The sequence below is a fragment of the Paramormyrops kingsleyae genome, chromosome 5 (assembly GCF_048594095.1).
Source record: "Paramormyrops kingsleyae isolate MSU_618 chromosome 5, PKINGS_0.4, whole genome shotgun sequence".
Lineage (NCBI taxonomy): Eukaryota > Metazoa > Chordata > Actinopteri > Osteoglossiformes > Mormyridae > Paramormyrops > Paramormyrops kingsleyae.
This window is the reverse complement of record NC_132801.1, coordinates 25,738,001-25,761,509: the sequence shown is the minus strand read 5'-3', so window position 1 is coordinate 25,761,509 and position 23,509 is coordinate 25,738,001. Positions and strand designations below refer to the sequence as shown.

Genomic DNA, 23,509 nt, shown 5'->3' with positions numbered 1-23,509 from the left:
CACATTATAGACACAGGTGTAAACGACGCAGTGTCTCGACTGACGAATTATGATACGACCAAGTGTAAACAGAGTCAAAGTGTCACTTCTTAAAGTGTGAGGGTTCACCATGTGATTCGTGAGTTTATTCCTGCAGGCTAAGCACGTGTGGTTAGATTCATAATTATTGTCTTTAAATTGCCACTCCAGGTTTTCGTTGACCTCGTACACTGTGCTCCCTGAGACAGGCCTCAAACACAGCGCGATCATGTACTGGATAAGTGGGTGGAAGACATATGTAAGGGTAAAATTTTAAGTGTCCTAATGGCAACACAATTGAAACATGATCTGGTGAACTTTGAGTTGAGTATAAACGAACTTTGCTTTTATATTCTGTTTTATGCTACATCCTTCTATGACGTAATGCAAACCAGAAAAATCCTCCTCTGGATCCAAATAAAGAAACGTCCCCTGGGCTATTGTAGGGAAAGTCTCCAGGGCCAGGGTCATGTTAACAAGGTAGGTGATAGGAAAGCTGATATGAATAAGGGTTGCCGGTAGGGGATTGCCAGCTGAACTATGATGAAAAACACTTTTCTTGGTGTGCACGTTACAGATCACCAAACCTGCTCTCACGTGTTAATTTAATACAGTACTGTGTTTATTGTATGGTCATGTTTTATTGCACTATGTTTAGTCCCGTGTATAACCTGTTTTGCATGCACGTGGGATTATGGTCCTGCAGGAATGTTTCATTCCTCTATGTACTGTGCTTGTATAAGCTAGGGATGACACAATTCACTTCTGATATTTAGGTCAGTGTTATCACTATGCTTTACAGGGTACACGTACAGCCAGTAACACATGAACTACCGAGCACTGAACTGATGTTAGTGATAATGTGTGCCGATGGCTGAAATGCACAAAGATCACAAGTAGTGTTTCATTATTCATACCTCCACAAATGAAACCACTGTACAATAAATTGAACCAAGTTACATTTTGAGAAAATGGAAATCAGGATAGAAACAAAATGGACAATCATTTTTGGAAAAACAAAAACATTTATTTGAACTCATCTGAACATCAGATATACTCGGTAATTGTTGGACAGCAAGAACCGTTTGTACATTTGATATCGATGGCATCAACACATTCAAACAAGCGATCATTCTTCCTTTCCCCCCAGGGTATGGAAAAAGGGGTCTTACTTGGGGGGCTAGGTGCTATAATACAAAGTTGCAAACTTGGAAAATGGAATTTTCACACAGTGGGAGGACTGAACTTCTGGGGGACCATGAAAAACTGCAATTTCAGAGCCAGTAAGGATCTTAACAGAGAGCAGTATTACATATAGGTAAGCAAAATTTTGACACATTAAAGTAGCCAAATGGATCCTGACCAGATAATGAACACAAGCCCCCAGAAGCTTTCTAGTGTGTACCTCATTTGTTTCCAGAATGACCATCTAACACAAAACTCAAAATAATTTTCAAATTAAAAGATTGAATTAAAACTAACCTGGCCCCATTCTATTAATGACCACTCAAGGCTTGATGAAATCAAAACATGCATAAAAAATACACCAAAACTCACCCCCTACATAGATCTGCAAACATGGGTTTCAAACCTAAGTGCTGATTAATCATCTACTATACAGTCATTTTTGCTAAGACTGGATGAAACTAGAATAACAGTAGAAGACACCAAAAGATGTTTACATTTACAATTTCGAAGGCAAGCCAAGCTGTATCATTTACAAAAGCCAAGAATCAGTAACTATTTTGAATGTGGTTCGTGCTCCAATGAGTCGGGCAGAGAAACGTCTAAAAACAGCAGTTTGCAGGGTTAGATTTTGTCAGGAAATTGTTTTATTAGGACCATTGCAATTCAATACAAAAGGCAATTCTCTGTAAGCAGCGCAACTTGCAACAAAACTACTTTTCTACATATGTGGATAGACCCATATGAGTGATTCTGGTGATTTAAAAGGAAAGTAAAAACTCAGACACACACTTACTCGGTTGAAACTAAAAGTCGGACAATTGAGCCAAAAGGGGCAGAATCTTGCTCAGTTACATTGCATTTTGTGGCACTACAGATTAGTGTTTGCAGAAGACAGACCGAGTAGTTCCTAAGGAGTTAGAAATTTCCCACTAAATCCCTGCCTTTGTCCTCCGAAGAACCCAACAATCTGACCTTTCTATCACCCAAGAAAACAGCAGACAGCATCACCAAAACCCATCAATGGCTTGCCTTGAATGTACAGGACTGATGACATACGAAGCAAACACAAGTGCTCAATTAAAAAAGGGAGCTTGCAAAAATCCTCAAATCACTCAACAAAGACAGAAAATAAGAAACATAACCTAAGAAACCTTGGTATGGACCCAATTCCTGCTTGGCAGACAATTTCACCAGATTACATGAAGAGGCTCTTTAAAAACCCATCTTTACTTGCCGTGAAGACGAGAAGTAAATGGAAAAAAAAAGATTCTTACCAGAAAGCTGGCTCGTTGACATATGTTCAATGGCTACTCATGCATTGTTTGAGCAGTATCTGGCTTTCCATTTACTCTGCCCACAAAGTTCAATTAGACCAAATATGACTACTTCTGAGTAAGCACTTATCCCAGAAGACATCTGAATTTTAGTTTCATCAAAATACCAAGCAATGCTCCCTGCAGTAACCCTCAAAATGTTTTATTTCAAACTTGAGCCAGACATGATGTTTAAATACAGGAATATGTGGAAAAGAAAAATATAAACCATTAGGCTAACAGCATACTGCATTGTACTACAGCTTCTAACACATTAACGGAATAAGCGCTAACAGGTTTTTCCGAATTCTATGGTTTGACTGATGACCCAAACAGAGGTAGCACAGAACTATAGGGAGAAATAAAATGCAAAACATGGAGAATTTAGTTTATTGTATTTAAGAATGAAAACCAACATGTTCCATTGAGTTGGCATCAGTACAAAAGCAGCACTGATAGACTTTAATTACATACAGGTATGGATGCTTGGCAATGTTCTGTAAAAACAGTGCTGAGACAGAATGAATGAGCATCTAATTCAGCCCAGCAGAGACTTATGATCTTCCCGGTCTTTTTTTGTCCATCCACAACCAGTCAATATGCTTTTAGAAAGCTTTACAACCAGTGGGGCAGAGGTGAAAGGTTACCTTGATCAAAACCGTACTCAACGTGTTGTCAGATGTTTACAGTCTCAACACTGTACCTGGCAACAGAAGTAGTCAAGCTCTGCCTGCCTAACTGGTGTATTCTGCAGGAGGACTGTGTGTGTGTGTGTGTAAGTGCATATACAACACACACATACAGCCCACATTCATACACATACACCCACCCAACACACACACACACACACACACACACATATATGTATAGTTTTTATATGTTTTATTGTTTTTGTACAATATTCCCTGATGCCTGCTGGGGCCACTGAGTGTTGCAGAGAATCCTGAAAAACAACATCTTAAAAAGAAAAAAAAAAGTGATAATACAGTTGAAAAGTTTGTTTTGTCCATTGAAGGAGAAGTTAAAAACTGGAGTACTGCTTCAGTTTTTGGGATATTTTTTCTTGTTCCCCCTCTTTTCCCCCACCTCTCTTCCTCCCGTGAAAAGTTCCACATGCCAGTCACGCATTCTCCACTGCCTGCCATCTTGATTTCTGTGGAGAACAGACACGCGAATCAGCAGAATCTCTTTCCCCTCAACCTGAAGTGGGGGGGGGGGGAAGGGCATGATTCAGAATTCCCACATTTTATGGTTCACACTCAGACAGATTTCATGAACACAGAAGACATTAACAGCTTAGCTAAGGGGAGTTTAGGAGAAACGTGCGTCTCCTCAGGTTTAAACACTTAGGTCAATATGAAATTTCCACAACTTCCGAGAATGAACGGAAACCCTATGACAGCCAGAAATGTTGGTAAAAGCCAAATACCATTGGGGGCCTTGAAAAAAATTACCTGTGTGGGACCCAAACTGTAGACACCAGGTAGAACTCACCTATGTTAGTTTCTTTGCTTTATTGTAGAGTGAATCAACAACTTTGCTCATGTTCTGAATTGTTTCAAGAGCTGCTTCATAGGTCTTGTCTACTGGGGGTTCATCAAATATGATCAGTACACCTTCTCCCTGGTCCAGGATACCTTTGGACAAGACGGAAAACTCAGGAATGTAAACGGACAGCAAAATTCTCTCTCAAAAATACCCAACCCTGAAAGATCAAAGAAAACAGTAAACAATGCCTTTAACAAACATCTGGCAGTGGCCATGTTTATTAACCCAAGCACTGCCTACACAACAGAAGTACCAAAGGGCCACTGCATGTTCAAAAGTTCATTATCTAAAAGCATGAAAGCACTTGAAATGTTTACCATGAAATTTCTTATCCAAAATCATCTGTGATAATTTCCTCTCCACATCACCCTACAAGAAAGCAAAAGCAATGAACGTTGTAGCATATTCACAGTGCTTTGTATTTAGAAAAGTCAAGAGCCTTCAACTACTAATTCCACACTGAAGTCTCGCATATTGCAAAAATAAATAATTGGGTGGTTCTATTATTCATACCTTTGAGAGTTTTATGAGGGCCGATATGTGTTCTATCTGCAAAACAAATACAAATGAGTGAGGAGAAATTCTCACTGTCTCATTCAGTTCAAAGCACCACAGAGGGGAAACACCAGCTCCTACCTGCACCCTGGAGAAGGGCTCAATGACACGGATCAGGTTCTGTTCCAGCAGGTTGTCATACAGTTTTGTCAGGTGGGTACTGATAATGGGGTCGTCCCTCAGCTCTACTCTGTATTCTGTCAAAGCCTGGAAGCAAGAGGAGGAGGACAAGCTTCAGACAACAGGACAACCACATGGGATCTTTAGGGCCTCCCACAGCATTAAGGCACATCAAGGGCTAGAGGGCATGACCTCATTATTAAAACAGGAATGAAATTCACCTGGTTCTTCAGATAATGAGTTGCTGAGACCAATGTAATTCCAAAAAACCCACAGACCCAAGGAGCCCCAGAGAAGGACAAATTTCAGTAATCAGGTAAGGACATGGGACTCACCTTTTCAAAATCAGCCAACGACCTGTTCTTACTGGCTTGTGCCACACATTTCAGAGCATCTGTCTGCAGAGAAAGAAAGACTGATCACTCAGCTCTAGTACTGTCACATCAGTCAAGGACGCTAAAATGTTCAAAGGACTTCAGGATATTATGGGTATACGTTTCAGAAAAGCGGCACCAAGTAAATGCAGGATCTATACCCACCTGTCCTATTAATCACCAGCAGCACACTTTAAAGCTTCTTAATAACTGTCTCCAACTGAATGACATTTAAAAAGCAAACTCCCTCCAAAAAACTGCCAAAGATTATTTCTAGCATCTTGAAAATGACGACTGAAAAGCATGCTTTCCTAAGCCTACAAAAAGTACATTTAAAACCTGGAAACACGTTTTGTTTTGACAGTACTAATCCAGGTCACTCATGGCAGTTTGTTTCAAAATACATGTTTTGCATCTTTAAAAAAAATTCTGATAACATTACATGGATCAAGCACTTCATGTTTATTGAAGAAATCCACAGAAGGGGTCAGGCTTCTAGTGTGGGCCTCTGAGGCTTAGGTTGGACTCTCAGGCTTAATGAAAGCCAAGGGCCTTGAACATGCTCCAATGAATCATCTTAGCAACACCATCTACAAAATCAACTTTCTACATGAAGGTGTATCGGTAGTCTTGAGCTCACTTTTATCACTCTAAACCAGGACTCTAAACCAGGACTCTAAACCAGGACTCTAAACCAGGACTCTAAACCAGGACTCTAAACCAGGACTCTAAACCAGGACTCTAAACCAGGACTCTAAACCAGGACTCTAAACCAGGACTCTAAACCAGGACTCTAAACCAGGACTCTAAACCAGGACTCTAAACCAGGACTCTAAACCAGGACTCTAAACCAGGACTCTAAACCAGGACTCTAAACCAGGACTCTAAACCAGGACTCTAAACCAGGACTCTAAACCAGGACTCTAAACCAGGACTCTAAACCAGGACTCTAAACCAGGACTCTAAACCAGGACTCTAAACCAGGACTCTAAACCAGGACTCTAAACCAGGACTCTAAACCAGGACTCTAAACCAGGACTCTAAACCAGGACTCTAAACCAGGACTCTAAACCAGGACTCTAAACCAGGACTCTAAACCAGGACTCTAAACCAGGACTCTAAACCAGGACTCTAAACCAGGACTCTAAACCAGGACTCTAAACCAGGACTCTAAACCAGGACTCTAAACCAGGACTCTAAACCAGGACTCTAAACCAGGACTCTAAACCAGGACTCTAAACCAGGACTCTAAACCAGGACTCTAAACCAGGACTCTAAACCAGGACTCTAAACCAGGACTCTAAACCAGGACTCTAAACCAGGACTCTAAACCAGGACTCTAAACCAGGACTCTAAACCAGGACTCTAAACCAGGACTCTAAACCAGGACTCTAAACCAGGACTCTAAACCAGGACTCTAAACCAGGACTCTAAACCAGGACTCTAAACCAGGACTCTAAACCAGGACTCTAAACCAGGACTCTAAACCAGGACTCTAAACCAGGACTCTAAACCAGGACTCTAAACCAGGACTCTAAACCAGGACTCTAAACCAGGACTCTAAACCAGGACTCTAAACCAGGACTCTAAACCAGGACTCTAAACCAGGACTCTAAACCAGGACTCTAAACCAGGACTCTAAACCAGGACTCTAAACCAGGACTCTAATTCCAAATCCAGGCCTTGCTTTCAATTCTTTAGTACAGTGGTACCTCGGTATACATCCTTAATCCATTCCAGATCCTTGGACTTATACCAAACAAGGTTTAAGTAGGGGGAAATGATTAATCCGTTCCCATGAAAAAAACCTATTGTTATTGGCACATTATACATTGATGGGGTTGTATAAATTAAACACTGCTTAATACTAAAATACATAAATGCAAAAGCAATTAGATTAAATAAATGAAAATTTAATCTCACTTTACCCTCCTGAAAATACACAAAATCACGTGAAAATTCACAGAGAGTTATAGTGTGGGTTATTCACTGAATGATAGCATGGCACTGACACTCGTGGACAGTAGTGGCTGTTTGAGAGGTAAACAAGGGCAGCGCACGGTGTCGTGACTCATTTTGACCCATACACGTTCTAGCACGCGAGTTGTATAGCAAGTAAAATTTCTCACGTTCAAACAGGACGTATACCAAGTTGGACTTATGCCAAATCGGACGTATACAGAGGTACCACATAGTTAGTTTTACTGATTCTGATTGGCTGAAGGTTTCACACCTGGGTCACAGGAAGGCTGGAAAAATCAACAGTGCTCAGACCTTGCAACTGTGATTTGAACAGCCCTGCTCGAAAGACTGCCATTTATTGGAAGAGAAATTAACAAAACCTTGAACTCCTACATGCTGTTTTGCCTTAAATTCCATCACCTCAAAAGCACTCACACAAGACAGCATGAAGGGCTGTGAGGCACTAGTCAACAAATACTGTCCCCCCAGCTCACCACACTCCTTCCAGTTTACACATCACCGTAACCGGCACAAGGATCCCATATTCTCTGCCCTTCATTTGACCATATGACACTTGGATAAAGAAAGTCAATTTTGTAAGAATGTTGTGCAGAATTTAATTCAGTATTTGATACAATCATCCCCTGGAAGTCTGCTGCACTCTCATCTTCCTCTGTAACAACAGTTAGAATGGCAACACCACCATAACTCACTTCTGTTCACATCACACACTACTGTACCACCAAGTGCAGTTCACACCCCAAACAAAACATCTAGTTCACTACTGATACAACAGTAGTGGGTCTTCAACACCATCTCTCCACCCAAGAGAGCACAGTAGCATCTCCACTTATAGCGAGGAGGAGAGCAGGCCATCCTCACCATATTCTACCAGAGTACCACAAAGAAGGTCCTGACCAGCTGCCTCTCTGTCTGAAACTGCCACACCTCAGAGCCCAAGTGCCAGCAGTGCAACAGCTGCAAATATCATTGGAGTCTCTGCCCTCCATTCAGGATGCTCCTCACAGGGCCTCCAGCTCCCTGAAGACCCCCTTACCAAGTCACCGGAGAGGCTACACTCTGGAAAATAATCCAGAAACATATCTGCATTTCATATTTAAGAAAACATTTTTCTTAGCGCACACACAAAATTGACACTCCCCTGCTATGACCTACACATAAGGACTGGTACAGGACCAGAGTGGAACATTAACAAGTCTAGCCACTGTCAGAGTCACTTGTAATATGAGGTGAACTGAAACCAACATTTAAAAGCAAGAGTTTATGTAGTTAGACATACTAGAGTACATTAGTCAATTCTTTCACTGTAAAGTAGTTTTGGCCTTGCATACTCAGCATTTACAATGCATACTTGTTTAAAGAAAATCAGACAGTCTCAAACCAGTTAAAAATAGCTATTATTTTCTAACCTCGATATTTCACTGCTCCCTTACTTCCCTGGACCCTACATTAATAGTGGGCTATTTCATAAACCAACCCATTTACAATTATCCTTCAACACTGCACACCTTCATTGCATCATATGCATTTGGGAAGCAAGCTAACAACTTCAAAACAGCTAACATGAACAATGCCATATACAATTAAGATACTCCCATCCCTGAACAATGACTACAAGTTTTTGGAGTCAAGTTTCCCCAAAAAACTCCACCCCTTTCTTAAATGCTGAGAGTTTCAAGCCCAACTTAAGCAGAAACTTGTACATAAAATGCCACATAAAATTTGAACACAGTTTACCACAAAGAACTCATTCTAGGGGCATTTTGACTAGTGATTTTTCTTTCTACTTATATATGTAATGTATCTTTTGTGTTCTAGTTTACCTGTTGTTGTGCGACTTTGAAGTGTATAGCTCTTTTGTGAACACGCTGTGTTCTTGAAATGTGCTTTAAACTAAATTTTACAAACAAGATCAAAACTTCCCCTATACAGCCCCCAACTTAAAAAAAGACAAAGCTATTGGTAGGAACAAAGGCACTCAGAGCAAGGCATTTGGCCTTACCTGCCTCCCGGCGTATCGCAGAGCCAGCTTCCCACTGATCAAAGCCTGCACGTCCTCTGGACTAAAGAAAGACCAACAGCACAAGTCAATCACTGAGAGATCAGCACATGCTGCACCCTCAGACCAGCCGCTAAAACGCTTCAGCATTAAATTGCAATAAGAAATCAGATTTTCTTTCTTTCATCCAGCTTTCATTACACATCCTTACTCCCTTATTTCAGGCTCCTCTGCAATTATGAATATTTTGGTTACAATGTCAATCTGGTTCCCATTCTGCTTTAGCATCTAAAACACTGCAGCATACGCAAGATTTCCTGAACATTGCATAAGTTCATGAATAATTAAGGAGTCAAAATTTCTCAAGCTACCAGCTGAAAGGAACATTTTTTTTAAAACAGAAATCATGAGTCAGGGTCGATGTGTCAGCACTTACGAGTTGAGCATGATCTTGCAGAGGAGCATGTATTTGAGGGCAGTGATAGCCCGTGGGCTGTCAATGGAGTCGTAGCCTTCAAAGGCCTCATAGAAGTAGGAGTAGGCAGTCTTCCAGTCCTTCTCCTCAGCTGCATGAATGATTCCTGCATTTAATGACAGGACAGGGTCAGCTGCCACAGAGGGAGCACCTTTTAAAGGCCGCAGAGGCGGTGATCTTAAAGGATTTTCTTAATGGCTCTGAAAGTAGAACCTAGTAAATTTCACAGATTTCAAGTCTGTTAGCTTGATCCCTGCTGATTTAAAAAAAAAAAAAAAAAAAAACCTGGCTAACTGAATTCCACCATGTATGGACAACGGTAATGGACCAATATTTCAAGCAAGACTGTATTCGCCCCCCTATAGCCATTTACCTGGCTGCGGAGAAAATGAAATAGAATAAAATGATTTTCAGGTCATTTTTCAGTCTAACAAAAAGCAGCCCAGTTATCAGCTATTTCCTTTGTAATGCTAAAAAAGATGTTATGATCTGGGGCTCAAAGGCACAATAGAGAGAGTCTGTATTAAAGACAAAAAAAACATCTTCAAGCTACCAACTGAAAGGAACATTTTTATAAGAAACCATGAGAGTCAAGGTCAGTGCATCAGCACATCTGAGTTTATTGTAGCAGACATTCAGAAAACCATGTTGTGCATTTGTTCCCTTCACAAAGCACAATGAATTGGAGGAAAAACATCCTTATTTTGACAGAAGCACCTCCAGCACAAAGAAAGATTAATATTTGTATGGTGGCCAAGGGTATAGAGGTCTATGAATGGAGCAATCAGTTACAGCAGAACGAGCAGCTGCCAGTACTTACCTGACTGCATGTCCAGAGCAGCCTGCAGTTTAGGGGGGCAATAGATGGCGTTGGCAGTAGTCCTAGCAGAGGTGAGCGCAGCACGGGCCTTAGGCAGGTTGCTCAGAGCATGGTAGGTCTTGCTCTCCAGGAGCTGCACCTCTACTAGCAGAGCTTTGTCATCCATCTTCTTCAGCTCCTGAAGCAGCTGAGACCCTGCAAATTGGCAAAAAAATGACATTCTTAAATCAAAGTCCACAATACTGGGTATACATCCCAACATGCATTTCATCTTCACAATGACATCAGGAAATCTAGCACTGTACAGTGTCAAGAGAAGGTTCAGGATAGGTACCATGGGCAAAAATTAATTAGTTCTAGTAGTAAGAGAAAAAACTTCAAAATGCTTCTGAAAGTAAACGGGGAGCACATCTTGATCTTTTATCATATAAAAGAACTGGAACTGGAACAGAATTGCTTTCCATTGTTCAAGAATCAATCACAGCATTTTATGCATTAATAACCCAGATTTTCATAAATTTAACAATAATTAGATCTGGCTTTATTAAACCTTTTTATAAATCAGGTTTTTGTGAGCACAGGATATTCAGATAAATTAAAGAAGCCATAGAAAAGCTTAACACCTTAGGGCATGATGGGTGATCTCATACATGCTTCTCTGTCACCACAAAGACCCCTCTTTTAATTAACTAATCTGCAGCCTGGCTAAACTTTCCATTTTTTCCCCACTCATAATGTGAGCTGACTCACCGAGCAACAATGCCTCCTGGTACCTCTTGGTGTCGAAATACAGAGAAACCAAACGGGCCTGTGGAATGAACAGTTTATCATTAGCACTTCAAATACCAACGGTTACAGAAGCTGCTGCATGTTAAATAGTCATAAGATAAAAGGATGGATTCGGCAACTGCACCACTGAATATGGCAATTTAACATTTCCTGAAATTGTTGCACTAAAGCCAAAATCAGGCCTGTTTACATGAATTATGAATTAGTAAATTGGTCATTTTTTCAAATTCATGTTGCACAGGGCAGCTCTACAAAGTCATTAGAAAAGTTTAAGAAGCCATAGAATAATAATAAAACAATTAATGAGATTATAACTCCATAGACAATCTATTACAATAAACACCAACAGTCCTGAGATTCATGAAATGTATCTAATACATGAAGGCGGGCGATGCCAACCAAAGAGGCTACCTCAAGAGCCTGACGCAGAAAGGTCCTCTTCTCAGACTTGGCCCATTCAATACACTCCAGACAGAGGTCCACCTCCTGTCCAGTGGCCGCCTCCATATCCAGGAACAGGTCCAGCAGGGATCGCACCAGCCGGGCTGCTTTGGCCTTACTGATGGAGATCAGAAATGGCCTCACATACTTCAGCAGCCCCCCCAATTCTGTGGGGTAAAAGCACTGGTTGTAACCACAATTATCCGTCACCGATTTGCTCCCAGTTTTCGATCCGTATTGCTATAGACTCTAAGAAGCCATGGCGAGCTGGAGAGCGTTTTAAAGCCACTATAAGCAGTCCACTTTAAAAGAGGGGCAAAATGTGCAACTATTACAGGACATTTTAAGATGCAACCCCCCCCCCCCTCCAAAGGTAAGACACTATCTGAACATGGAAAAAGTAAAATCCTCACTATGGTGTCAGTCTCAGCTTCTGGCTCACATTTAAGTTTTTTCCTCCAACTTTCCCCACATAATTGCTGTCAACTTTAACATTTAGAAAAAAGAAAATGTTCAAAGTACATTCAAAAACTACATTAAATATAACTGCTCCGGCTATACTTGAGAGTGGACATCAATGAAAAGCCAGACATACAACACACGTGATTCAGCCATACCACCCAGCGAGTACACCTGCCAATAAGGGCCATCCCCACCTGCTGCCTGCCCCGTCATGGCTAGGAGGGTTCCCAGCTCCAGGATGCTCTGTTCTTTAACTCTCACCGCCTCCTCGTCATCTTCTTGAACATCTCTCTTCACTGTTGGTAAAGAGGAAAATGTTGCGTCGCCATTAAAAAAAAAACAGCATAAGTCAATTAACAGTTTTTTTTTCAGGAGCATTTACCCTCCTCCCCCAAATACCAAGACCATTCAAACGGTGGAAAATACACATCCATCCCTTTAAACTACATTTAGCCCTATATACTTTACGGTTGGCTGGCGCGGACTCACGCTCATGCATGTTTTTAGTTACAAGCCGAAGCAAGTACGAATTTGCCTTCTGTGGGGTCATTGGGCTAAATTACCACTTCGTTTTCATGTCACTTTAAATGCGAGTCTACGCTGTATGTCGGGTGCAGAAATAAATGTCTCTTTATAAACATTGTTTATACCAACGTACATCAAGCCAAACCTCACTCACACATACACAGAAAATTTCGTATTACTTTATTATTTTATATTTACGTCTTTAATCTTCAGGGTCGTGGGAGGCATTGCACACACCCACACCTTGTCACAGGTGAGTCGCTCAGGTACAAGCGTGCCACCAAAGTGACTCAGAATGAAGCGTCAAGATGCTTTCATGATACAACCATCATACTTCTAAAGATTCCCTCGAAAATCAAACGCAGCTGTCTAAATTCATACACTTAACCTGTGGCTTATGGTTACCTACCCTAATTATGCCAGTTCTGTACATTAACGAAATTACGCCATGTCCTGTATGGACAAAAATGTACGCCGTGCATGTCTTCACATAGCTATTCAATTAAAAAAATAACTAACGGAATAGTTTTAGGTAATTTCTCTCCATTCATGTTAGTTAACAACCTACCTTCTTAGCCCTGACTCGACACCTTTTTCAGGTAGCATGAAATGTTCCTTACCAGTAGCGTTAGGTCCGCTCTCGTGAGGTAAAAAACAAGTATCAAAATGAATGAAGCGAACTAGTTGGTTGGTTAATCTTCTTGTCTGTCGATAAAGACCCTTTTTCAACAGCACCGCTTGCAACGCGGCTATCCATGGCTGCATACATCCCGTGCGACTCATTTAAAAGCACTACCGACTTTCCAAAATAGACAACTTTTTATACACAACTCACGCTTTAATTTTGCAATTAAGCAACAGATTTCATTTTGATGAAACTAAGCAGAATGGCGTTATGTGAATAAAATGATGCGGGTTTTGGGTTTCCCGGCCTAGCTAGCCACGTTAGCCGTGCGACGGTGAGTCAGCAGCAAGCGAGCCGGCTCCACGGAAAACCGACAGTCGGTGACCGAACAGGGTATATCTACAATCCAAGCACAGAGTGATTTCTTTTAGGCTAGATAGCAGCAACTTACCTATTGAATGAAGAATATCGATTGACGCGTTGCGATCCGTGTTGAGAAGGGACTGAGCTCTCTGGAACTCAACCGCCGCGGTCGCCATCTTACTAACTCACAACCTGCCAGCCTACAAATAAACTCGATAGCGGTGGAATAAGAGAGCATGCCGGGAAATTGAGTCATACGTTAATGCACGTATGTGCAGGAGCGTGTACGTGCTACGTATAGAAATTCGGTAACGGGAATTGTAGTTGTCTTCGTATTTGTGTTTTCCCCATAAACATAAACGTGTTAACTCATTTCGTAAATGTATTAGCATTTATTCCCGAAGTAAAGCCTGCATCACCGGTTAACACAGTGTAATAAAATGCATTATTTTAACGTTCTACTTTATCGACATCAGGGAATAATGTCCTCAGCATGCATGTTAATTGCCGTCCTGCTTTTAAATATGTTTTTAATATGTTCACTGAAAGGTCATTCATCATTTATATGCGGACTCTTCGTCTTGTGTTCATTTTAATTACATGGTTACTAGTTGCACATAGTTAGTCAAAATTAGCACATACACACTCACAAAGATAAGATTTATTTATTATATATACTTATATATAAGTAAATATAGGCTATAGGCGTACACACAAACATAGGCACATATATATGTGTGTGTGTGTGTGTGTGCGTGTGTGTCTGTTATGTTTAATGCTTTAAATGAAGATGTTCAAGGGTTTCGGGGTATTGGTTCCAATAAATTCTTTCTCGAAATTGTTTTAACTCAAAATTAAACTAAATAGATTTTCCTTGCATTTAAACGGGCCTACTTATAAAAGAAAACAGAAACCAAGTTCATCTGTTTTTGCACTGCCATTCCAGTGACGAGGTGCTGAGGGCGGGCTGATTTTCTGGCAACACGATTATGTGAGATTCTGTGACGAAGCGGCGATTACAGCACCGCGGACAGAGCACACAGCGGCGCCCGACCCCCGCCGAGCAAAGCAGTCCGCAGTCTACAGCGCCCAGCGACGCTCCGGAGCGCTTCTCTCGCGGCCGAGGACCAATAGCACAGCGCACAGCATCTTCGCCCTGCCTGTTGTACCCAGATCTGCAGAGGACCTGCGGATGCCTGCGTCAAGGCGTGAAAATTTGTTTGTTCCTTTAAAGATCGACCTTCATGTCTTTGGAGCTTGGATATTTTTATGTTTATTTGTTTTTGAAAGGCATTACCTATGAGACTTTTGAGATATTTTAGTGCGAGCCAAATTAAGACAACGACAAAAAAACGAAGAACATTTGTTTTTTCTTTCTGTCTATTATTGAAGAGGAAAACGTTTTGCGATTAAATTCGTTTATGATGCTATTTGATTAAGACGTTTTGCAGCGATTTTACATTAAAAAGATTACGCTATATATGCAGTAAACCTGGAAAAGACGGGCATAATTAATTTCATAGTAAATTTGTGTTAAGAAATCGTTTTGGTTATCCCTGCTATATGTGACAATACACTGCAGTGGGATAACTGGGATCAGTTCGAAGGAAGATTACCAGGGAATACCATTTTCCACATCGCATTTATTATCTACCGACCACTCCATTTCAGAACCTTGGACAGTAGCGGGTGACAACGCGACGCAGACTCAACACGACAATATTCAGTCAGGATCGGAAAACATCACTACATTAATTTTGTCACGGAACCTTTTTGCCCGAGATAAGATAAAACGAAATCCAGTGAGTATTTTGTGTTGTGCTGGTTATTGTTCTTCCATCCAATTTATCTTTACCTACGTCTTAAAAGGCTGCACTGCCCCCGAGAAAAGGCGTGCATATGATTTATTTGTGTCAACTAATGAGCATCTTAAATTGTAATGACACAGACGACATCACCAAAATATAGAAATTACCAATTTTGTGATTAATTGTTTTTTTCCGGTTTTTTAACCATGTCTTGTGTATGTAAAATTGAATGGCAGACGAATTACAACGTCGTATAATTCAGTAAGCTATGTGAAAAACATTCAGCTTGCGTCGTAAAGTGTAGGAACGTGACTCGAAATTGCGGTGTTTATATTCGGCTTCCATTTCATGGCTAAGATGGAGGCTAATAAGCTGGAGATTGATTTCAAATATTTAAAATACGTCGTCTGAATTTGAGTTACACCGACTAATATCAATAATATATACATATTTATATGATCCTAGTTTAAAAATAACACAATTTAGTAGGCTATTTCTTTATTATATGCCATATCCCAAGTGTAGAACTCGTCACAAAACACGCAGGCAATCTTAATCACGATTAAAATAAGTATACTGTAATAATATAGTAATAGAAAATGTATTGTTATATTAATGCTTTACGATAACTTTCGATTAGATTTTATAGATTTTAGCATTACTTAAATACGTACAATAGCCAGACTGTCATACATATATGAACAAAAGCGACATGTATACATCAATAAAAGCATGTGCTTTTTAGGCCTATAATAATAATAATAATAATAATAATAATAATAATAATAATAATAATAATAATAATATTAAATATGTTATGGAAACGTTAAAATGCATTTTAAAAATAATTTTTTTTTATAAATAAAACTTCATATTATTCTTTATCATTTATCATTGTACAGTAAATATGTTTGCATCTGGAATAAGTTCAGTGCAGGCATTTTGACGTTTCATTTCAGAACATCCCATTTCAGTAACAAATTCATTTCAGCAGCTGTGGTCACTATACAATGGACCTGCCCCAGTAAGCGTCTGTGGGATGAGCTATGAGAGAGAGCTGTAAGGTTCAGACACCGGTGGATGGATGAATGCCTGTACAGGCATTACACAAGAAATAGGACAGGATAGCCCAAAATACATCTTTGAGTACCTTTTTACTATATTTAACTCTTTTGTTGGGGATTAAAATAAACCTCAATCCTCAACATAAAGGCAAAATCTTGCAATGTCTGGACACCAATGAAACAGGGATAGCACGTATAATAATTATATAATATGTATAATATGTATTGATCATTAATGAAGGTGAAAAAGGTGCATGTGTATGCAAATGATATAGCGATTCCCAATTTTGCGTTTATCACCGTCGCTGCAGATGCTTCTATCTCAGCCTTCATGTGCACTAGCACACACCTGTCTCCTGTCAAATTAAATACAATATTTATCACACAAAAATTACTACTAAAGACCTTTCATGATAAATACTGAGAGAATCAAAATAATTCTGTGTAATCAGATTTGTAACAATGACACCTTTTCTCCTCCCACAGGCTGAAGTTCCTCTGTTTCTCCAGGAAAAACAGGGAAATAAAAGCAGCACTTAAAGTCTAGGGATCCATCATCACAGCCATTACAGAGGAGTCTTTTACCTCGGTGTCTTTGCTTGAGAGAATCTGGCTCTTGTAGGCAGGATCTCCAGACTTGGAAGCAGTGAGGCAGACACTGATCCTGCCTCACCTTCTGTATTTGGTTCGCTTATACGCCAGTAAGGCTAGCATCTTTTTTTGCTCTTGTCTCCGTCGCGCAGAGCACCATGGGCACTGTGCTGTCTCTGTCCCCCAGCTACCGGAAAGCGGGGCTCTTTGAGGATGGGCCCGCCACTGTAGGCCCCTATACAGCTGTGCAGAACAGCAAGAACGCCAAAGACAAAAACGTGAAGCGGCACTCGCTTATCAACGTGCTCCCTTGGAAGCGTATCGTAGCCGTCTCAGCCAAGAAGAAAGGCTCCAAGAAAGTGCAGCCCAATACTGCCTACCAGAACAACGTCACCCATCTTAACAATGAGAACCTGAAGAAGTCCCAGTCGTGTGCCAACCTCTCCACCTTCACCCAAGACTCAGCTGCCCCAGTGATCCCTGGCTCCAAGACCTCCAGCAATGTGGCTTCGTCTGTCAAGAAGGTACCCCTGCCTAGTTCCACTGCTGTCCCAGGTACTCCAAAGCGGGTGATAGTGCAGGCCTCCACCAGTGAGCTGCTACGATGCCTGGGTGAGTTCTTGTGCCGAAGATGCTACCGGCTCAAGCATCTGTCGCCTACAGACCCGGTGCTGTGGCTGCGCAGTGTGGACCGCTCTCTGCTGCTCCAGGGCTGGCAGGACCAGGGCTTCATCACTCCTGCCAACGTGGTCTTCGTCTATATGTTGTGCCGAGATGTGGTCTCCTCAGAGGTGGCCACTGAGCATGAGCTTCAGGCAGTGCTCCTCACCTGCCTGTACCTCTCCTATTCCTACATGGGCAACGAGATCTCCTACCCCCTTAAGCCATTCTTGGTAGAGAGTTCCAAGGAGACCTTCTGGGACCGCTGCTTGTCCATCATAAACCTGATGAGCGCGAAGATGCTGCAGATCAACTCTGACCCGCACTACTTCACCCAGGTGTTCGCTGACCTCAAGAACGAGAGTCAAAAGGAGGAGGAAAGAAGCCGGTTGCTCATCGGACTGGACCGGTGAGGGACAACAGGGGTGAGGGTGGGGTGGGTGGGTCGAGTGGAAGACAAGGCAGTGGTCTACTCTTGTCTGGCATTTCTCAAGAGAGTGGTGATAGATGACTAGGTTTACGGCACATTCAGTGAAATGTGCCATAAAGGTAGCATACAACTTGCGGTTACAATATGTAATAATAAATCTAAACTGAATAAAGTTGTGGGAAATGACTGATACCATACACAGTATGTTTACCAATGCTATGGCGCTAGATCGTTCAAATGGATTTTAGTGCTTTAAACTGCACTAAGATGGTTGGAGATCTGTTTACTGATTTTGTACATGGCAGAATGAATGAAGATGCAAACTCTTCCCTCCTAAAACTACAGAAGCTGCAGAGGGACAAATGTCTTACCTGGTTTAACCTACTACCACCTAATGCAGGCTTAAAAGACTGAAGTATTACACCAAAAAAGAGGAAACGAATGCATAATGTCTGAAGTACTTTAAAAAAATGTTTAAATTAGTTGTTTAATTAGTTAACATTTCCTCAGGACCTTGGCCCTGAGGTGTATGTTTAGATTTAATGAAATGCCAGGCTTGAGCGCATCCTCTGCTTCTTATATATACATGACACAAAAATATTCAAAGCAAAAGAGGAAAAAAAAGAAGATGAAAGCAAAACAAAAGAAGAAAAAAGTTAAATAATCCCAGAACTCAGAATGTGGATTGGACCGAACATGTTGCAGTCCCTCTGTTTCTCCCTCGCTGGTGTTACTGAGGGTTCAATGTGTTAAATGCCGCTCTGATGTCATAGGGCGGTCTTCGGGCTCTGTACACTTAGCTGATCTCTGCCAATATGCATGAGCGAACAGCGGCAACAACAATCTCCCTTTGACTAACTGGTACTGATTGGTTGAACGTTTGTGTCCCTCACAGCGGTGGTGTGCAATGAAAGTGAGAGCAGTCGGAAGAGTATGGTCTCAGATATGCCATCCATTACTGGGTCCTGCAGTGCAAAACCAGAACAGAGGCAGGAGCATGAGGGAGAAAGGAGGGAGAAATGATGCAGGGCTGATTGAATGACCATGAATGCAAAAAAAAAACAATTGTTAATTATGACCTACTTTGTTTTCATCTGAAAAGAAATAAATTAATTTTAGTATTGCATAACAGGCTCTTGGCAACCAATGTTTATTTATCTACTCATTTACTTATTTTTAGAATTGTACCCTTGTGCATGTTTACCATGCAATCTGTGTGGTATTAATGAAGGTCATAGTTAGCTTGCATGCATTTCCCGTCATATCTGTGAAGCAGGTGCATCTACAGAGAATGCTTTCTTTTAAATCAAGAATATTCAGCATTGCTTGAAAAATGGACTATGAGTTCAGTTTGGATTTAATCAGAATCCTCTTCCCACCTTTTTATTGTTCACAAACTGTCTTAGACTAGTGTCACACCTTTGATGAAAATCCAGCAGGTCTTGAATAACCACACCAAAGGTCAGCAGGCTACGTATGACACACATCTTTCAGTTGACACTGAATGTTTATCTGAACATGGTTTTATTTATTCGCTTCATTGGCAAAATAATTTTAGAATTACAAATTGTGTATTCTTCATTGATTCAGTGATTATCAGTAATGAGAAGGGAATAAGTCGGAACTTGTCAAAAGCTCTTAATGAGGCAATTTTAGAACACAGAAGATCTCGTAAGAATTTCGTTGGGAATTTGTGGGAGTACTTTTGACAGGAATGAAGACTGTGGATGTGATTAAGTCACTAGAAAAATGATTAGTGAATATTTTTTCTTTGAAGTCTGGGATGTAGAGCGGTCACGTAGAAATATGAAGAAAGCAGGGCATCCATCGATCTGTTTGGTACTGGGCATAGAGCACTGCTGGCTGCAAATATTTATTGTAGAAGTTCGCCTAGTATTTATAGCAATTAGTTAATTGAAAAAAAAAATCAATCTGATTCACAGTGATCAGTAGTACAGATGCAGATCATTCTGAGTTAGAGAAAACTGCAAAGAAATTGTTTTTCTCATTGGGGATTCCGCCAAGAGAACATGAGGCTTTTTGAGAATGGTGTTAGTGTGATACCTTAATGGCTGACGGCAGAGACCAAAAGCATGACAGTAGCAATGTATCAGTGCGCAGGTGAAGCACAGGGCAGCCTCGGCTGCGTGGGGAGCGTAAGACTCACCTGAGTTTGGCGGAACTTCTCTATTGCAGACCCCAGTCTGTAAGGAAGCCAGAGAGAAGCCCACGACATCTCCAACAGCAAACAGCAAAAACGGCCCGGGAGTCTCCCCTGGGCTCCCAGTCTGCAGCTGCTAACACAATGTAATACAGCATCATTTTACAAGCCAGAGAATTAAGAATGGATTACGGTCACAAACGAGAACAAATGGAACTTGATATACAAAAAGAAATTATTATTTGCCCACTTTATTACCACACCAACAGAGATCAACTGTGCATGCTTTCTTTCAATATTTGTGTCTTTCAAATTCCGTTCTCAAAACGAAAAGAAAAAAAAAGACAAATATATGCACACATTGATTCATTTTCTTTATCACAGCAGTTCCATCCTGAAAAGAATGGGTTTCTTATCTTATCAAACTTGGCTTTGAATGCTCCATACATGCTTCTTCAGCGCTGGTTTCTTAAAGCAAAGAAGACACAGACATGTGGGACTTGTACTGTAACGGTGTGGCGCCGTGTCCTGTGAAAGCAGTGTGTCATGAAGCTGGAGATGCAGGTGTAGTATCTGCTGTGCTCATGGACTGAGCCTGCCCTAGTGACTTTTAATCTACAGTCAAGACCACGACTGCCCATTGTCCCAGTGGGTAACGCAATAGGGAGAAGCAGCTTGACATGCGATACATTCTCAAGCTTGTGGGGCGTGGGAGTCTTTTAGCGTCAGTAATGGGGGGGCACTTTAATCCCTCTGGCTGACTCTAATTCAGCTACCCTGATTCACAGAAATGTGCCATTTTTCACTTGCAACACCAAGTAGTTGTTTGGAAAATACTTTAAAAAGCTTAAAAAAGGAAAAAAAAAAAAAAAAAAGATGAGTAATTGTTCAAAATCTCTTTGGTTTTTTTGTGTATCTTGTTGCGTACATCTTTGTTGGAAAAAAATAGTGTTATTAGAATTTAATGAGAGGCTTTCTCAATGACTGCATGTGTGTATGAGTATGTGTTGGATGACTGAGTGTGTGTTTGTACTGATGAATGAATGAATGAATTTGTTTTCTTATGGGGCCAAGGGACACAAGGAGTGGGATGTCTGAAAACAAGAAAGGAGCGTTTTGGGTGGGGTTTGACTGTTGGGAGGGGGTGGGACCAAGGTGTTGAGCCAATACAATTGTTTATTTAAAAAAGCTGTCGCTGTAATTGAACCTTCTGTTTGTTTGTTTCAGCTTATTTTTATTTATTTTTGTACTGTGATGGAAATTAAAATGCACTGATCGTTCATGACGCACAAATGGGAGATGTGTCTGTGTCTCTGTCTTCAGGTCCTTCAGCATCATCATTATACCAATACTCACATTTTTGGTCAGTGCTGACTGAGGGAGTCTACAGGTCCCAAGAGGCATTGTGATGGTGTGTCCCCCCCACCCCCCACCTTCACGCAGACCCTAGTGCCTTCAAAAAAGAAAAGACGACATGGGCAGCTTCCGGTTAAGAGTTTTTTTTTTTTTAATGGACAAATACAAAGATGATAACCCAGCATTATAAAAATATTGCATGTTCTAATGCAGTTTTACTGCACTTCATATTGCCTTACATGTATTCAACAGTGCGCTTGCATGCCCACCACACAATGAACAAAATGCATAAATCACCATGAAATGCTCTACCTCCACAGAGAGGGAAAATGATTCATATTTAATCTTTCCCGTGAGTGGGGTTTCAGAGCAGCACACCCTTGTTGTTTTGCCTGATGCTGGGAACGATGTGCACAGAATCACCACAGATTTCACTTAAAATAAAACGTGATCTATAAACATTGGACCAAAACTTTGGTTTCTCCATCAGGCAGCATAAAACAGACTTACTGAGGAAATTATATTTCCCAGTTAATGGAGAAACAAAAGTTTGATAAAGCCATCATATGGGGGCTAATGGTCAGGAAGACTGCTGTTTCCAAGTAGATTAAATGTCAAAAATTAAAGAAAATAAGGAATCAAGTGGATTTTACTGAAAGCATTGCTAATGCTGCCTATTTTTTTAACTGAAAGGCAATGAGCAGTAAAATGTGAACATGACATCCATCCATTTTCCAGATCATATGCAGGACACATTAACAGTAAACTGAAAGCTCATAGGAAAAGGCAACATATTGATATCTATGAAGAATTTTTTTGAGGCAAGCAGGTTCCTTCTGCAGCCTGATCACTAATCCGAAAGCCATGAGCACACTGTAGTTCTCCTAGGATTTCCTAGGTTAATATAATAAACCTAGAAACCTAGAACTTCCCAGATCGATTTATGTATCCTAATAATGTAGATCCATAATTTGTCACATGACCATAAGTAACATTTGCTACTTGGCCAACTATTTAAGCACAGACATGTGCAGTAATATAACCACTTCTTCCACTGGTGAGGAGTAGCATGATTAGGCCCTTTTCATGTCCATTTCGAACAGTACTCCAGTGTTCCCAGTGAATCAAGTTTTGCTTTCAGGTCTAGAATGTATTGAATTAGATTTTGAGAGGTGCTTGGATTCTTGGATTCTTAATTTCTCCACCAGTAGAAAGTCGCAACAAAGGAAAAGCCAGTGGCATGACTGAAGAATCTCCCTCATACCAAACAATTTCTGTGAGAACAAACATACAAAACACGGGCTTTACTGTTTCATCAAAGAATTCTACTAGTTTGCCCGTTTCTGAGTGAAAGACACTGAATCACATTCACATCCAACTGTGGGCACAGGTCCTCCAGTTCTCATGACATTCTGTGCCTCAATCAGTCAAAATTCAGGATTCCAAACCTTGGTGAAAAATCAAAACAGAACCTCTGCATTAGACTCAGAGGCAAGATGGAAGAGAGGTACTGCTGCTTCCAGTGGATTTGCATCCAGTGTTGGGAAAGTTACTCACAAAAGTGATCCATTACAGACAGAGATGGAAAGTTCAGGTCCAGAAAGCACAAATCCAGACCGAGGTTTTGTTTCATCCAGCACTCCATGACTGTGACTCTTTATACTCAGCTGGTGATTTAGCTGGTGACCCAGGCTACTTCCCCAGCACTGACTGTATTCCATGTCCCAGTCCACTAACAAAAACTAGCACCCCAGTACATTGCAGTCTAGAGGTCCAGTTAAGTCCATCCTGGTTCTTTCAATCAGGACCCCCATTAATGGTAGGAGCTGAAAGAGGACTTT

The 23,509-nt window shown here is 41.0% G+C and overlaps 2 protein-coding genes across 3 annotated transcripts; one reads left to right on the top strand and one right to left on the bottom strand.

The window, feature by feature from the left end:
- Nucleotides 1–1,827: 1,827 nt before the first annotated feature.
- psmd11b (proteasome 26S subunit, non-ATPase 11b) lies at nucleotides 1,828–13,828 on the bottom strand. The gene is made up of 13 exons (XM_023814354.2): nucleotides 13,687–13,828; nucleotides 12,280–12,381; nucleotides 11,594–11,790; nucleotides 11,144–11,201; nucleotides 10,394–10,588; nucleotides 9,535–9,679; nucleotides 9,102–9,162; nucleotides 5,078–5,140; nucleotides 4,704–4,829; nucleotides 4,581–4,616; nucleotides 4,385–4,436; nucleotides 4,014–4,156; nucleotides 1,828–3,672 (listed from the first exon to the last, which is right to left on the bottom strand). The coding sequence occupies exons 1-12, from the start codon at nucleotides 13,772–13,774 to the stop codon at nucleotides 4,014–4,016; spliced, it is 1,266 nt and encodes a 421-aa protein (XP_023670122.1). The 5' UTR covers nucleotides 13,775–13,828; the 3' UTR covers nucleotides 1,828–3,672.
- A 773-nt stretch (nucleotides 13,829–14,601) lies between these two features.
- Nucleotides 14,602–21,607, top strand: cdk5r1b (cyclin dependent kinase 5, regulatory subunit 1b (p35)). Of its 2 annotated transcripts, XM_023814282.2 has the most exons (3): nucleotides 14,602–15,400; nucleotides 16,957–18,130; nucleotides 20,348–21,607. In XM_023814282.2, the coding sequence occupies exons 2-3, from the start codon at nucleotides 17,220–17,222 to the stop codon at nucleotides 20,460–20,462; spliced, it is 1,026 nt and encodes a 341-aa protein (XP_023670050.1). In that variant the 5' UTR covers nucleotides 14,602–15,400; nucleotides 16,957–17,219; the 3' UTR covers nucleotides 20,463–21,607. The 2 variants fall into 2 exon arrangements, with proteins under 2 accessions (XP_023670050.1, XP_023670051.1); XM_023814283.2 differs by lacking the exon at nucleotides 20,348–21,607 and having other exon boundaries at nucleotides 16,957–18,134.
- Nucleotides 21,608–23,509: the final 1,902 nt, after the last annotated feature.